The 16,791-nt window shown below is 39.9% G+C and overlaps 1 protein-coding gene across 6 annotated transcripts in view; it reads left to right on the plus strand.

Moving 5' to 3' along the window:
* Window positions 1–16,791, plus strand: part of SORT1 (sortilin 1) — a 77,144-nt gene that overhangs the window by 56,232 nt on the left and 4,121 nt on the right. For all 6 annotated transcript variants that reach the window (XM_077120006.1, XM_077120007.1, XM_077120009.1 and 3 more), the window contains exons 9-16: window positions 3,345–3,489; window positions 6,092–6,247; window positions 7,419–7,525; window positions 8,133–8,235; window positions 8,516–8,684; window positions 9,459–9,649; window positions 12,586–12,775; window positions 16,159–16,275. In XM_077120006.1, coding sequence (XP_076976121.1) covers window positions 3,345–3,489; window positions 6,092–6,247; window positions 7,419–7,525; window positions 8,133–8,235; window positions 8,516–8,684; window positions 9,459–9,649; window positions 12,586–12,775; window positions 16,159–16,275 — 1,178 coding nt within the window. The remainder of the gene's footprint in view (window positions 1–3,344; window positions 3,490–6,091; window positions 6,248–7,418; window positions 7,526–8,132; window positions 8,236–8,515; window positions 8,685–9,458; window positions 9,650–12,585; window positions 12,776–16,158; window positions 16,276–16,791) is intronic.

The following is a 16,791-nucleotide window of genomic DNA, read 5'->3' on the forward strand; positions in this document are numbered from 1 at the left end:
GAAACTCTAACATAGAGCACTGAAGCTATGAAAGTCAGCACTACCCCATACAGCAACTGTTAAAAAAGTTGAAAAGGTGATCAAACTTCAACTCACAATATGATTGAAACTGATCTGGATAGGACTAAGGTAAATCAGAATACAGAGTAAAGAATGATATGGTCCATACTTTAAAACTTCATCCAAAGGAAGAGATGTTTATTTGGCACAAAATTTCTATTTTTGGTGGTGCATTATCTAATTGAACTTGAATGGTCATTTTATTTGAACACATAATTGCATGGGATCTTAAATAGGGCATGAGATCTTGTTAGTTTGTACAGGTTAGTGTGATGTTCCAATATATCCCAGAGTAATGTGGGCAGAGAATAAAAAAGTATTTGCAAAATTTACTTGGGGGACTAGGGAGAAAGGAAGAAACATTAAACTTCCCCATATGGGGGATTCCTGATATTCTCGCAAGCAGTGGGGACAACCAATTCAATAGGTTGAGCCCTTAATCTATTGAAACTTATTCCTGCAAAGGAGAAGCTAAGCCTACTTAAAATTATGCCTCCAAAGAGTCACCCCCAGAGAACCTCTTTTGTTGCTCAGATGTGGCCTCTCTAAGCCAACTCAACAGGTGAACTCATTGTCCCCCAACTATGTGGGACATGATTCTCAGTGGTGTAAATCTCCCCGGCAACATGGGACAGGACTCCTGGGATGAACTGGGACCCAGCATCATGGGATTGAGAAAGCCTTCTTGAAAAAGAGGGAGAAGAGAGAAATAAGACAAATAAAATTTCAGTGGCTGAGAGATTTCAAACAGTGTCGACAGGTTATCTTGGAGGTTATTCTTCTGCATAATATAGATATGCCTTTTTAGTTTATGAAACATTAGCATGGTTAGAGGGAAGTACCAAAAACTGTGAAATTGTGAACCAGTAGCCTTGATTCTTGAAAATGATTGTATGACTATATAGCTTTTACAGTGTAACTGTGATTGTGAAAACCTTATGTCTGATGCTCTTTTAATCCAACGTATGGGCACATCAGTAAAAAAATAAGGATAAATAAATAATGGGGGGGACGGTTATCGAGTGAAAAAATTGGGTACATTGAAATACTAGCGGTCAATGAGAGGGAAGGGTAAGGGGTATGGGATGTATGAGTTTTTTCTTTTTTCTCTTCAGTTCTTTTATCACTTTTCTGAGGTAATGCAAATATTCGAAAAATGATTATGGTGATGAATACAGAACTGTATGATGATATTGTGAGCCATTGATTGTGTACAATGGATAGACTATATGTGTGTGAAGATTTCCCAATAAAATAATTTTTAAAAAAAAGGAAAAAGATTCTCCAGTAAGGCACAATAGCAATTAAAGTCACTTCATCTCTGCTGTTTGTTTAGTGTAATTAGCCATCATCATCATCATTTGTTTTTTTCATCTTCCCACATAGGCTCAATACCATCCTTAAAGAGTGAGTAATCACAGTCAGTCGTTAAATTACTAGGCAACTAGTCGTTAAATTACTAGTCATTAAATTACTCAGTTGTACAGAGCCCAAAACTCTTCAACAGTATCAAACTTAGAGATCAAGTTGAAGGTTTGCTTGCTAAGTTTTGCTTTTATCATTTTTAAAAAACCAAGTGCCCATCTGTTCTGTAGGCTTTCTCAATCCCATGGTGCCAGGTCCCAGTTTAATATAGTGTTCTGGGTTAGCACCCTCTTGATTAGATTGTTTTTTTTTCTTCTGGGGGGATTAGGAGTAGGAGTGGTTTCTAGTTCCACAGTCGCCATCTTACATCGATCTCTCTCCTCTGGACTTTTGAACTGTAATTTCTACCTTGATAATAAGAGCAAGATTCAGAATAATTGGACGTCTAGGTATAAGTTAAATGTACTTGTCATTGAGCTGTACAGAATATATTTAACATAGAGAAGCTCTGGGACTAATTCTCATGACTTGGCTAAACTATGTCTAGTGGCTCTTTTAAGCTGTTTATCAGAGAGTTGATGGGCTTCTTAACAGACTCCTTTTGATGACTGAATACTCCTTGACTGGTTTCTTTGTAGAAATTTCTGACTCTCCTTGACCTCTTCCCAGCTTATACTTGTTCTCTTCATTATGGTTATTCTGAGAGACTTCCTTTGAGAAGAGGCATGTCACATCTTGGCTTCCCTTGTTAGCTCGCAAGCATGGTTTTCATCTCCATTTTCTTGACCCCTAATTGTCCAGTTTTTTTGGATTATGCCAAAAGTACCTCAGACTCTTATATAGCAGTAATCATTTTAAGAATCATCTGAGCTATTACTCCTAGGGATGAGCCTAGCCCTGTCACCATGGGATCAACAATGCCTTCCTGACCAAAAGAGGAAAAACAATTGTAATAAATAAGTTATCAATGGCTGAGAGAATTCAGATAGAGTCAAGAGGCAACTCTGGAGGCTACCTTTACTCAGGCTTCAGCTAGACATGCTACTTACTTGGTTGTCAGCCAAAACTGTTCCTACCAGTCCTAAAGAACACCTCAGGCTTTATCTGAGGTTCTACAAAGGTTCCATGCACAATGATTACTTTCCAGAAACCTACAATCTCCAGACAGGTTCCTAGTCCAGATAAGTCCTGAAACCCAAAGGGGCCAGCCTCTCCAGAACATCAGCTAGTTCTGTCTCCCTATCCCATATTATCGACAGCTCATTCCAACATGAAAAAGTTAGAATGGGGACAGCCCAGATACCCTTAAGAATTGGGAAAAAGATCAGAGGAGATCAAAGGAGAAGGTGGTGTTATAACAGAGAAGATAGGATCTAACAAATGAATACGATTGCTCAATCATTATATTGATATTTCTTTTAGTCTCCAATGTCTAGAAGGAAAAATCTAAAATTGTGAAATTGTAGCCCATGCCAAACTCTGAAATATGTACTATAACGAATTGTAGTGTGCTTTGAAATTTATTGCTTTTTTGTGTATGTTGCTTTTCACAATTAAAAAAATATTAAGAAAAAAAAGAATCATCTGAGCAAACATATGAGAATGACTATAAAGCCATGTTAGTGATGGTCCCATCAAACCCATGGCTGTATTGGAGAAATTGGAATGTCACCTCTTGGGAGGATTGTATTTTACAGGTCTATACCAAGATGGGCTTACAATAGAATGAATTGTTTCCTTGCCTGGAACTTTGCTAGAGGTTAGAAATTGCTATGGTAAGTGGTATTAGGACCTTACATATATAACACTTGTACCCAGTGGAGAAATTGATAATTATTAATAATAATTTCCATAATATCCATATCCCTGCATATGGCATCTTGGTGAAAATTGAAAGATAAATACTGCATTTGTTCCAGGACACAATAAGAAGGATCCACGTGTCCACAGATCAAGGTGACACTTGGAGCATGGCCCAGCTCCCCTCTGTGGGGCAGGAACAATTCTATTCTATTCTGGCAGCTAATGATGACATGGTGTTCATGCATGTGGATGAACCTGGAGGTAAGAGCTTTGCGGTAGCCCATTCCCAAATGCATAGCATATTGAACTTTGAGTAGCTTTCCCTCCTACATGTCAATTTTTCCTCTTACCCCTATGAACTTATTAGTGTCTTAATGAATACCTTATCTTAGAGATAACATATAGCCTCCATTAAAAAGACTACTTGTTTTGATGCACTAACATAGCTTTACATGTATACTCAAGTCTTCTAGAGCACTGCTATCCAGAGAATGGTTAGTGGTATAATTTCATGGAATCTTGACTAGGGTGTGAGATCTTGTTGATTTGAACAGGTTAGTGTGATATCCCAACATATCCCAGAATGGTTTGGGCAGAGAATAAAAAAATATTTGTGAAGTCCCCTTGGGGGACTGGGGAGAAAGGAAGAAACATTAAACTTCCACATCTGGGGAATTCCTGATATTCTCGCAAGCAGTGGGGCAAGTAAGTAGGCTGAGTCCTCTGTCTTGGGGCTTGACTCTACTGATAATTATTTCACCTGAGAGTCAGCACCAGAAAACCTCTTTTGTTGCTCTGATGTGGCCTCTCTCTCTAAGCCAACTCAGCAGATGAACTCACTGCCCTCTCTCTTATGTGGGACATAATTCCCAGGGGTGTAAATCTCCCTAGCTATGTTCCAGTAACCTTGTTTGTTTGTTTTTTTAATATTTATGAGAAATATCAATACACATACACAGTCTAACCATATTATACAATCAGTGGCTCACGATATCTTCACAGAATTGTGTATTCTTCACCATGATCATGATGATTTTTAGAACATTGATATCACTTGAAAAAAAGAAATAAAAAGAAAAAGGAACTCATAGATCCCATACCCCTTACCTCTCCCTCTCACTGATCCACAGTATTTCAACTATGCAATTTTTACCCTTTATCTCCCCCTATTATTTATTTATTTATTATCCTTATTTTATTTTTATTCATCTGTCCACACCCAGGATAAAAGGAGCATCAACACAAGGTTTTCACAATTGCACAGTCACATTGTTAAAGCTATATCATTATACAGTCGTCTTCAGGAATCAAAGCTATTGGAACACAGTTCAGCAGTTTCAGGTACTTCCCTCTAGCCACTCCAGTGCATCATAAACCAAAAAGGAGTATCTATATAATATGTAAGAATAATCTCCAGGATAACCTCTCAACTCTGTTTGAAATCTCTCAGCCATCGAGACTCATTTCTCTCTTCCCCTTTTTGGTCGAGAATACTTTGCCATTCCCATGATGCTGGATCCCGGCTCATCCCCAGGAGTCAGGTCCCACATTACCAGAGAGACTTACACCCCCAGGAGTCACACTCCGCCTAGGGAAGGGCAGTGCATTCACCTGCAGAGTTGGGTTAGAGAGAGGGGCCACATCTGAGCAACAAAAGAGATTCTCTGGGGTGACTCCTAGGCATAATTATCAGTAGATTTAGCTTCTCCTTTGCAGGAATAAGCTTCATAGGGGCGAGTCCCAAAATTGAGGGTTCAGCCTATTGGATTGATTGTCCCCACTGCTTGTGAAAGTATCAAGAGTTCCCCAGATGGGGAAGTTGAATATTTCCTCCTTTCTTTCCAGTTCCCCAAGGGGACTTTCCAGTAGCCTTAATTTTTGAAGATGATTATATAACTATACTGCTTTTACAGTATGACCGCGTAATTGTAAAAACCTTATGTCTGATGCCTCTTTTCTCCAGGGTATGGACAGATGAGTTAAAAAATAAGGATAAATAAATAATAGGGGGATAAGGGGTAAGAAAAGAAAGGGTACAGGGTAGATTGAAATACTAGTGGTGAATGAGAGGGAGGAATAAAGGGTATGGGATATATGAGTTTTTCTTTTTATTTCTTTTTGTTATCACTTTTTGGGAGTGATACAGATGTTCTAAAAATGATCGTGGTGATGAATACACAGCAGTGTGATGATATTGTGAGCCATTGATTGTATACTATGGATGGACTGTGTGTGTGTGAAGATTTCTCAATGAAAATATTTTTTAAAGAATGGTTGGAGGACTGTACTTAAATTTACAAACTGTGAGAAGTACAGAAATAAACTAAGAGCAAGCATTTAGGAACAATTATAGTTATTTGACAAAATAGTTTTATGCCTGTTGAATCTAATAATTTAAAAGTTAGGGCTTATATTGCATATCTTTTCTGTTTCACATTTCTAGCAATTAATTTTTATTGTATTTTATGAAAGTAAAGTATCAGTTTGTTACATATGGAAAGTTTTTTTTAAAAATAATCTTTGACCACAGATAATTTGAAAGCATTGTTCTAGAATATGAAGAAGTGTAGTATTTCTGCCAACAAAATATATCTTGGAAGAGCTTTTCTGTAGTGTCTGATTAATTTATTAAAAAAAACTAAGCATCTACTATATGCCAGTTAGTAAGCGAGATACAAGCATTAAAGATGTGCATGAAGTTCTTGAGACTCAGACTGTGATTAGTATCAGGTTTGTGTCTGCACCATGAGGAGGGATGGTTTGCTCATGTGTGCGGTTAGTCATGTATGTGGCTGGACTGTTGTTTTTCTCTCTGTTCTCTCCCAAAGCTTGGTGTTTTTGCTTGTTTGTTTGCCTATTTCAGATACCGGGTTTGGCACAATCTTTACCTCAGATGATCGAGGCATTGTCTATTCCAAGTCCTTGGACCGACATCTCTACACTACCACGGGCGGAGAGACAGACTTCACCAACGTGACCTCCCTCCGTGGAGTCTACATAACGAGTGTGCTCTCAGAAGGTGAGTCTTGGCACAGCTCTCCTTCTGCCCTGCCCTTCGCTGAGCCCTCTTGGTTTCAGGACTTATCTGGACCAGGGACCCATCTGGAGGTTGTAGGTTTCTGTAAAGTTACTCTAGTGCCTGGAACCCTTGTGGAATCTTATATATTGCCCTAGGTGTTCTTTAGGGTTGGCTGGAATGGTCCTGGTTGGGGGTTGACAGGTTATGATCTGACTATTCTTTTTAAAATTCCATTCTGCGCTTTCCCTCCACCCCTCAGAACTCCCAGTCCCATTTTTACTGTGCAAGTTTTTTTCCACAGCATTTATTTTCTAACCTACTATATAATTTACTTATTTACTACATCTAGTGTTTGTCTCACCCTACTGGAATACATATTTCATAAAGATTTTTCTCTGTTTTGATCACTGATCTATTCCCAAAGGCTTAGAACAGTTTCTCTCTTAGTAGCTGCTCAAATAATTGTTGAATAAATCAATTTTCTTATTTCCTTCATTTGCTTTCTTATATATTTTTCCTTGAAAACCTCTAAATTTAAACCTGCAGCAGTGTGTATCATTGAGAATAGAGAAGAGACATGATGGGGTAAAAAAAGAAAAGTTATTAGAAGGATATGAGGCAGTGGAAGGATAATAATTAAGAATTATTAATTCAGATTTATGCACACAACATTCAATTCTTGAGAGCCCTAAAACAAGTCAGGTATCATAGCATTCTCTGAGTAGAGATTAGGATGCTTTCCCATTGTAGGTTTTGCCTCCAAGCCAGCCATGCAAGGAAAGAGAAGGGACATCAGCACATTTGTGTTGATAAGGAGATAAAAAGTACCTTTTTATCAGGAATTTCAGTCCTAGTTGATTTCTGAATTCAGTTGGATCCTATTGAGATAGGAAACTTTCTTAACACAGCATATTTAGAATTGAAAATCTCTTGACATATAGGATACCCAACCATGTAAGGTATGTAATTGCATCTGTCCCCTGCAGTTCAGTAACTAAAATGCAGTGCTGCTCAGCTGCTCACAAACACTGAGCTAATTTGTTAGGGTCATACGCTTGTGGAGCTCCAGGGTTATAATGCAGTTATGAACTCTGGAGTTATGCGAAGTTAAACTGAATTTAATCAGATGCTTCCAGTATATCAGACATAATATCATTCTTTTCCCATTCAGATAATTCCATCCAGACTATGATAACTTTTGACCAAGGGGGAAGGTGGAAGCACCTGAGGAAGCCTGAAAATAGTGAATGTGATGCCACAGCAAAAAATAAGAATGAGGTTTGTTTACTCCAATTGTCATATATACTATAGCAAAATGACTCTTCTGTTCTGCTTCTACCAGTGCATAGGATTTTTAATCACTCTGCTTTGTACTTAATTAGTACAAATTAAGATGAAAAGTTTGGAAATGAGAGTAATTAGATTAAGTTAGAATTTTGGAAATAAGGATGGTGAGCAAAAGCAAAATGCTGGATTATTTACATTTTAAAGAAAAATAAAACCGAGAGGTAATGATTTGTGTTTTGCTAAGGTGCTCAGTGAAAACAGGTTAGACAGACAGGTGTATGATTAAATAGGGAAGAGCATCACTGCAGCGTCATGTGTGTCTGTCATACGCTAGGTATTCATCAGGTTTGTTTGGGTGGAATCATACTTGAAACATTGGTCAGAGGCTTTGATGTAATGCAGGAATGAAATAAACGAGGGCAGGTTACACACGAGAAAAGAACTGCATAATTTGCCCCCAGGTACACTGATGCTTTTCAGAATCAAGGGTATCCCACTGAGGTCCAGGGTAAAGTCAATGCTTTATTAGAAGGCTCTGCGAGAAGGGTAAAGAAATCGCATGCTTGGTTTTAATCTAAGCCCTGGTTTCTTTTCACAGTGCAGCCTTCATATTCATGCTTCTTACAGCATCTCCCAGAAGCTAAATGTTCCGATGACCCCACTCTCAGAGCCTAATGCTGTCGGCATAGTCATCGCTCATGGTAAGCAGCCCTCCAACTCCCTGCCACATGCAGGAGGATAGCTGGGCTCACTGTGGTGCTGTGGGAGAATTTCTTGCAGTGGTAACAATACTTTGAGTTTTTCCTAGACCCCCCCATCCGTGATAGCAGTATCACTTCTCCCCTTCTCAAATCTTCTGTGACTTGTTTTCTCCTACAAGAGGCCTCATGGAAAATAATCAGAATAAATGCATTCAGAGTTATTCTCTGAGCAGTAAACCACATAGCCAATTTGTAATGATAATGATGGATTGTGTTGCAGGTAGCGTGGGAGACGCCATCTCAGTGATGGTCCCGGATGTGTACATATCAGATGATGGGGGTTATTCCTGGACAAAGATGCTGGAAGGACCCCACTATTACACCATCCTGGATTCGGGAGGCATCATTGTGGCCATTGAGCACAGCACCCATCCTATCAATGTGATTAAGTATGCATGACTCAGTTCCACGCACACTGTCTTCATGGAGGGCAGCTGTGGGAATGGTCTCCAGGGTACTGGAGGGGAGCTGCAGACCCCAGTTCGGGTTTTTGCATCATACAGAACTGTAGAGAAGGTCTTAAAGGGATTGCATTTAGACAACTCTGATTAAATGGCTTTGAATTTTAGTCTGACTCTCTCTAGCTAACATATTATGTCACTTTTTTAAAATATTCTTTTTTCTCTATACAAAAATATTATAAAAATGTTCAGGCACTTTGGACTAGAGTTACATCTTATGTAACAAGTTATTATAATATGACTTTGTGGATTTAGAAGTCCATTCTTACCTGGCTTACTGCCCTCTATTTTGAAAGAATTTTTATGATGTTTACTTTCATGCTCTCTTAGTTAACTATAGGTATTAAAAATTAATGTAGGCAGTGCAAGGGTAGCTCAGTGGTAGAATTCTTGCCTGCCATGCAGGAGACCCAAGTTCGATTCCCGGCCCAGGCACTACCCAAACAAACAAGCAAACAAAAAAACCAAACAAAAATTCAACAAATGGTGCTGAATTTTTTTCCATACTCATGTGGAAAAAAATGAAATGTGACCCCCCACCATACAGCGTACAAAAAATAAATAAATAATGTAATTGTCAGTCAGCAAGCCCTCACCTAAATACAAGGGTTTTTTCCTGGTTTAGGATCAGACTGCTGGGGTGGTTTCCTGCTGCTCCCAGGATGGTGAGCCTCTGTCGCAATCTTCTAATTGTGGTTTCAGGTTCTCCACAGATGAAGGTCAGTGCTGGCAAACGTACACGTTCACGCAGGAGCCCATCTACTTCACAGGCCTGGCTTCAGAGCCTGGAGCACGTTCCATGAACATCAGCATTTGGGGTTTCACAGAATCTTTCCTGGCCCGCCAGTGGGTCTCCTACACCATCGATTTTAAAGACATACTTGAAAGGAACTGTGAGTATCTCCTTTGGTCTTTTCTACAACTCATTTTCCTAAATAACCAATTTGGTTTCACTTCTTTTGGTTGAAATAAGCAGTTGCTTATGAAAAGGGATTGGGGATCGTTCCTTGTGGGTAAGCCTGTAGTGGAATGTATCAGAGAAATAGCTTCTCTCTGTGGACTAGCACTGTTTAGTATTAGGATTTAAAATTTTCTGTTAGCAAAATTAAGAAATAAAAATAAAAGTGAAATTAATTTTAATAATACAATCATCTCAGTGTTGTCCAATATATTATTTCACCATATAAGCTCTATTAAAAATTAAGACATTTTATGTTCTTTTTTACAAACTAAGTCTTCAAAATCCAATGTATATTTTGTACTTAAAGTAAATCTAAACTTGGACCAGCCTACATGTGACTAAGGCTACAGAGACAGTTTAGCTTTTCACTGTTAAAAAGCTCTGCATATTTTTTATGAGACTTTTTTCCTACTTTTAAGAATAATGTGCCAAGAAGAAGAAGAATGCGTGCTTATTTTGTCTGAAAGAATTTCAGACGTTTGAGGGTTTTTACCCCTGATTAGGGAAATACAGTGAAACTCTTAAGAGGAAATTAGGGAAAACTTTGTGACAAAGAGTATCTAGTACATTGTGTCACTTGTTGAAATGTTGAAGTGAAGGTGTTCTCATGCAGAGTTTTGACTTGAATGTCACACACAGTGTGAAGCCCACGCTGTCCTTTTCAGAGTTCTGGGGTTTCAGACTAGAAGGTATGTCAGAGGCCCAGAAAATGGCTTTGGAAAATGAGTTAAAATGTTCCTTGCAAGGTATTCCTAAGGGATCACAGACAAAATCACACCCCCAATACCAAAGATGCTGACACTGTGCTGAAAAAATATGGAAGATTAAAGAAAAACTGGAGAAAAAGTGACCACCTTGTGAGCTATTGTGCCATGCTAGAATTATACAGTAAAGGACTTAATTAAGGTTCAAGACACTTCAGTTGAACTTCAGCCCTATTAGACTGTGGTGTGGGTCATTTCCTCTGAATGTTAATTCAGTGACTCCTGGAGGAGTTAGAAGCTCTTGGTTTGGACCTTCCTTTTCTAGAAGATTTTTCAATATGATTTAATATATAAGAATATAAAGGATTTATAAGCTTTGCCTGTCAGCAGACAATTCTACACTTAGCTCTAAATTTTACACTTAGCACTTGGCTCTAAAGTTGAACCCATTGTCATTAAGAGATTTGTTTAAAGATTTGTTAAAAGCACCTACTCTTTAACAAGCTCTATGTTCATCTTCCTTTCCCAAAGGATAAAAATTTAACCCACAGTCTTTAGGTCGTAGCCTTTGCGTTGTTTTCCCAGGAGCGAATGATACAATATACTATGCAAGAAACTGTTTTCATCAATAATTTATCTTTGAGAGCCAGTCCACTTGAGTTAGAAATCTAGAAAGAGAATATTTTCCTTTTTGTTTAAAGCAAACTCTAACCCATAGGGAAACTGAACCCATGCTCTTGCCTAGTTATTATCTTGCCCTAAATAAAAAGCTCTGATACCCTGAGTAGAAACCCTCTGTTGCTTACCTCTGACGCTCCCTCTGATGGAGGGCATGGGTGCACAGGACATATGGACAGCACTCTCTTAGTTTGGAAGGGACTCCAGAGGTCTCTGTCCAGCTTCCCACAACACAACAAACAGACCTTTTCTTGGTGCTCAGATGGAAGATGACAAGGAATGCTCTCTCTCTTTTTTTTTTATTAATTAAAGAAAAAAAAAGAAATTAACCCAACATTTAGAAATCATTCCATTCTACATATGCAATCAGTAATTCTTAACATCATCACATAGATGCATGATCATCATTTCTTAGTACATTTGCATCGATTTAGGAAAAGAACTAGCAAAACAACAGAAAAAGATATAGAATGTTAATATAGAGAAAAAAATAAAAATAATAATAGTAAAAAAAAGGAAAAAGAAAAAAAAAGACAAACAAACAGACAGACACAAAAAATAACCTATAGCTCAGATGCAGCTTCATTCAGTGTTTTAACATGATTACTTTACAATTAGGTATTATTGTGCTGTCCATTTTTGAGTTTTTGTATCTAGTCCTGTTGCACAGTCTGTATCCCTTCAGCTCCAATTATCCATTATCTTACCCTGTTTCTAACTCCTGCTGAACTCTATTACCAATGACATATTCCAAGTTTATTCTCGAGTGTCGATTCACATCATTGGGACCATACAGTATTTGTCTTTTAGTTTTTGGCTAGACTCACTCAGCATAATGTTCTCTAGGTCCATCCATGTTATTACATGCTTCATAAGTTTATCCTGCCTTAAAGCTGCATAATATTCCATCGTATGTATATACCACAGTTTGTTTAGCCACTCTTCTGTTGATGGAGATTTTGGCTGTTTCCATCTCTTTGCAATTGTAAATAACGCTGCTATAAACATTGGTGTGCAAATGTCCGTTTGTGTCTTTGCCCTTAAGTCCTTTGAGTAGATACCTAGCAATGGTATTGCTGGGTCGTATGGCAATTCTATATTCAGCTTTTTGAGGAACCGCCAAACTGCCTTCCACAGTGGTTGCACCATTTGACATTCCCACCAACAGTGGATAAGTGTGCCTCTTTCTCCGCATCCTCTCCAGCACTTGTCATTTTCTGTTTTGTTGATAATGGCCATTCTGGTGGGTGTGAGATGATATCTCATTGTGGTTTTGATTTGCATGAGGAATGCTCTCTTGACATGAGACAATGTCAGTTGCTTATGGGCTTCGGACTAATGTAACTTTGCACTTCCAAAATGAAGTGCCAGGTTGAGTCAGACATTTCCACTTTCTCTGTCTTTGCTCTTCCTGTAACCTGGCAGCTGCCTCGTGTGGAAGGGTTCTGTGCCGTGCAGTTTCCTGAATGGCCTGTCTGTCCTTTAGGTGAAGAGAAGGACTATACCGTATGGCTGGCTCACTCCACAGACCCTGGAGATTATGAAGATGGCTGCATTTTAGGCTTTAAAGAACAGTACCTACGGCTTCTCAAGTCGTCCGTCTGTCAGAATGGTCGGGAATATGTCGTGACCAAGCAGCCGTCCATCTGTCCCTGCTCCCTGGAGGACTTCCTCTGGTATCAGCATTCCTCAGATCCCTTCTCTTAGCCCCTTCCCCTGTTGGATGAGGTGAAAGTTGTGTAATAGGACTGAAAGATAAATCCTTTTCTTCCCTAAAAGTAGACAGCTGCTGCTGCTTACCTTCTAACGGGCAAGGTCATTGAGGAACAGAGAAGGGGAACCAAAGTTGTTAATAACAAGACAGGTAGTATTATCATACTGGACAGTTAATTATTGGACAGAACCAGTAAAAACCTCCAAAATCCTAAAATGATAAGGAAAGAAAGTATATAATAAGAAGGAAGAGAATAAAACAAAAGAATCTATAGAAAATGACAAGACAAAAGCACCAAGAAAAGTTGAACAGAAACAAAGAGGAAATTGGACTTTAGAGAGCAGCCTGGAAGCCTGGAAGCTTGAGTTCAGCAAGTAGGATACTAGGTATTAGGTCTTCGCAGGACTAGAAACTAGAGTGTGGTTGTGTTCTGAGATGAGCCCACATAGTATATCTATGGTCCGTACCCTCTGTCAAGGTTTAGATCCCATCAGGGTGGACCTCCTAGAGTTCAGGACTATTCTGGCTTAAGGATTAGCTACTTTGCTAGTATAGGGTTAATGTATTATACAAGGGCCAGGGAATCCCTACATAGCTTAAGTGAGGTCATTTTAGGGCAAATGAGAAAAACTGCTACACATCACATGTGATAACTTTTATAACTCATGACCTAAAAAAGATACTGACACAAGGTAAAAGTGGATCCTAAAGGATTTGAGCAAAGGAGGCAGGCAGATAACAGTCATGTCTTCCCACATCATATTCTCTTGAATGGCAGGTGACAGCAGAATACAGGTCTGAGCAAACACTGAGCTCAGTATACCTCCTTGAGTGACTTGTGTCTTTGTGTGAAATGGTCAAGGGTCCTCTCTTTCCTCTTTCCACAGGAAAAAATATCACTCGGATGATCTTTGGATTTACAGTAGGGCCAGACATTGTTGATGGTGTAAAATTATAAAGGGTTATCTCCCATCCTTTATTCCACATGTGCTAGGCTCTTAATTACCCAAGCTTTGGCTCTTTTCCAAACATGCCATGCTTCTCCAGAGCTCATGCCAGTGCACATGCTGTTTCTTCTGCCTGTAAAGTCCTTCCTCATTCTCTGCTTGACCCCATGCCTGGTAAATTCCTACTTGTCCTTTAATGCTTAGCTTAGATAGCACCTCTTTAAAAACCTTCCCTAGGACAGGCCACGGTCACTCAGCAGTTCTCACCTGCCAGCCGGAGACCCAGGTTCAATTCCTGGTGGCTGCCCATGCAAAAAAAAAGCCTTCCCTAGCTTTCCCTCGTCTGGACCCTTACAGTATGCCTATCATAGCATTTAATTATTTTAACTATTGTTTATAGATTTGATTCTACCATTAACCTCTAAACTCCATAAGGTCATATTACATTTGAAATAGTATAGTAGTCATTATAGCAGCTAACATTTATTGAGCACTAACTCTGTACCAGGCACGGTCCCAAGCAATTTATATTTAAACTCACCATGGCTTTAATCAACAAACTGTTGTTGTTTCCATTTTACAAAGGAAAAAACTAAGGTACAGAGAGGTTATGACTAACTTGCCCACAGTCACCCAGCCTGGAAGTGGCAGAGCTGGGATATGAACCTGGCAGTTCAGCCCCAGAGCCCACATACTGTACCACACATGCTTGATGAATGTGTGCTTTGCAAGTGGAAAGGTGCTGTCCCTGAAATTTTGCTTAAAATTTTTACCAGTAATTTCTGCCTGCTATCAGAGGAGTGGTGTCTTCTGCATCTTCCTACCTACTCACTCCCCTAAGTATTTCTCAGAAAAATCTTGAAGTACGAGCAGCAGCTAAATATTCCCCAAGTATTCATTAAATATTTACTGTGCACAGGGCAATGCACATGGTAATGGAAAGGTTGTTACAAACTCTGCCCTTATAAGACATGTACATAATTATGATGCAAAACAGAAGAGGATTTAGAGAAGGGATGGCATATTCCAGCTGGAGCTGGATGGAGATAGATCAAAGAGGGTTGCAATAAGGAGATAACATTTTAAGCTGAGCCTTGATGAGTGATAGAATGTGACCATGCAGGTGTGGGAAGAGGCAGGTCGTTAAAGCCTGTGGACTAGACACCAACAGCATGATCAGGGAAGGGTCTGCTAGAAGATAGGCCCTGAGCAGAAGTCAGAGTAGTCAGGATGAAGAAATAAATAGGGTCAGATGGGGGAGGGTGCCCAGGCTAAATTGTCAGCTTAGATGATGGGAAGGAAAGTGCATGGTCACACATAGGGAAATGATAAGGATGGACTGGCATGGAGGAGAAAATGTGATGTATTTGAACTGTTCTTTCATTTGAGATTCTGTCAGCATATTTATGTGGCAGTAGTCAGCAGGTATTTGGACATAAAGGATTAGCGTTCAAAAGGGAGGTGGACCCTGAAAGGTTTCAGTTGCAACCACAAATGGTTGAGGTCACTAAGGGAGAGTAGACAGAGAGAGAAAAGAAGAGAATGAACTATAGAACCTTGGAAAATGTCCGACTTTATGGAAAAGGAGGAGAGAAGAGCAGGCAGTGACCAGAAGCAGGTGCGTGCAGCTTTTCCAGTGTGGAAGCATGAAGGGGCACAGTGGATAGAGCCTCGGGCTCCACAGGACAGGTGGTCAGGGTGAGAGCACAGAGGGCTCCACTGAGCTAGATGACTGGTAAGCCTGGAGGTTGCCTTGGACATTCATTTTCAAGATTGCAGTGGTGGTGGAAGCCAAAATGTATGGGATAACAAAAACAGAAGAAGTAGGACAAGTATATAAAGGGTATTCATGTCGGAGGCCTCCCTCTTTTCAGAGTAAGAGGCAAGGACTGTCTGAGAAGCTAAGGGCCATAGAAGTGGGGAGAGTAGAAACAGTTTGACATAAACCCCAAGGGTAACAGAGTAATGAGCTATTTGGAGGTAAATAAAAGTAAATTAAAAAGTGAATAAAGGCCCCCCACAATTTAGGTCTGCTGTTCTCGCCACTGCTTCTCTGTGGCCTCCTCTGTCTGTCTGTCCCGGGGGTCCTAACATCTCTGCAGGCTGCGTTCAGCCTCTTCCCGGAGCCTGAGCCCCTGTGCAGGGTCCCAGCCTTGGGGCTTCTGGCCCGCGAGTGCCGAGCCCAGCAGGCACCATCTATCAGCTTTTTTCTCTCCCCAGTAAAGGCTTCTCCATGGCTGTTAACCGAAATAGATCTTCTTCAGAGATGCACGGGCCTTTCTGAGCTGCTTCCTAGCAACCCAAGACTGGGATTGCCACTGCCCCCACATAAATCTTCGTTGTCAGTCACTTAACTGTCAGCAACTTTAGAAGGTGTCTTACTTGCTGTCTCTTACAGTGATTTTGGCTACTTCCGTCCAGAAAATGAGTCGAAGTGTGTGGAGCAGCCAGAACTGAAGGGCCACGACCTAGAGCTTTGTCTGTACGGACGAGAAGAGCAGCTGACGACGAATGGGTAAGACGCTTCCTTCTCCCTCATCTTGACAGATGAATCTTCCCTGTTCAAGGTGAAAAGCAGCTTCTTTCCACACAGATCTGAGCAAATATTTGATAGCAGTCTAGAAAAGCACCACCTGATATAACCTTATACTACGACAGAAGTGCTCTGTAATCTGCTGAGTTCAGTATGGTAGCCAATAACCACATATAGCTGTTGGCACTTGAAATGCAACTAGTGTAACTAAGGAGTTGAATTTTTAACATTATTTAATTTTAATTAATTTAAATTTAAATAGCCAATACAGCTTATAAAATTTTCTACCTTATCCCCTTTTGTGCCACTTAAGCCCTTTCCCTTGGTGTCACATTTCTTTTGCATAGTTTCTTAAGGCAGAGAGAACAGGCATGTCCCTCATGGCAAGACCAGAGCCTTATAGTCTGCTCAGACCTAAAATGACACGTAATGCCCCCAAAACTCCTTATGGGACATCACCCCAGGCCTGAAAGATGGTGTAAGGACAATAAAATTTTC

Source organism: Tamandua tetradactyla, chromosome 11 (assembly GCF_023851605.1).
Source record: "Tamandua tetradactyla isolate mTamTet1 chromosome 11, mTamTet1.pri, whole genome shotgun sequence".
Lineage (NCBI taxonomy): Eukaryota > Metazoa > Chordata > Mammalia > Pilosa > Myrmecophagidae > Tamandua > Tamandua tetradactyla.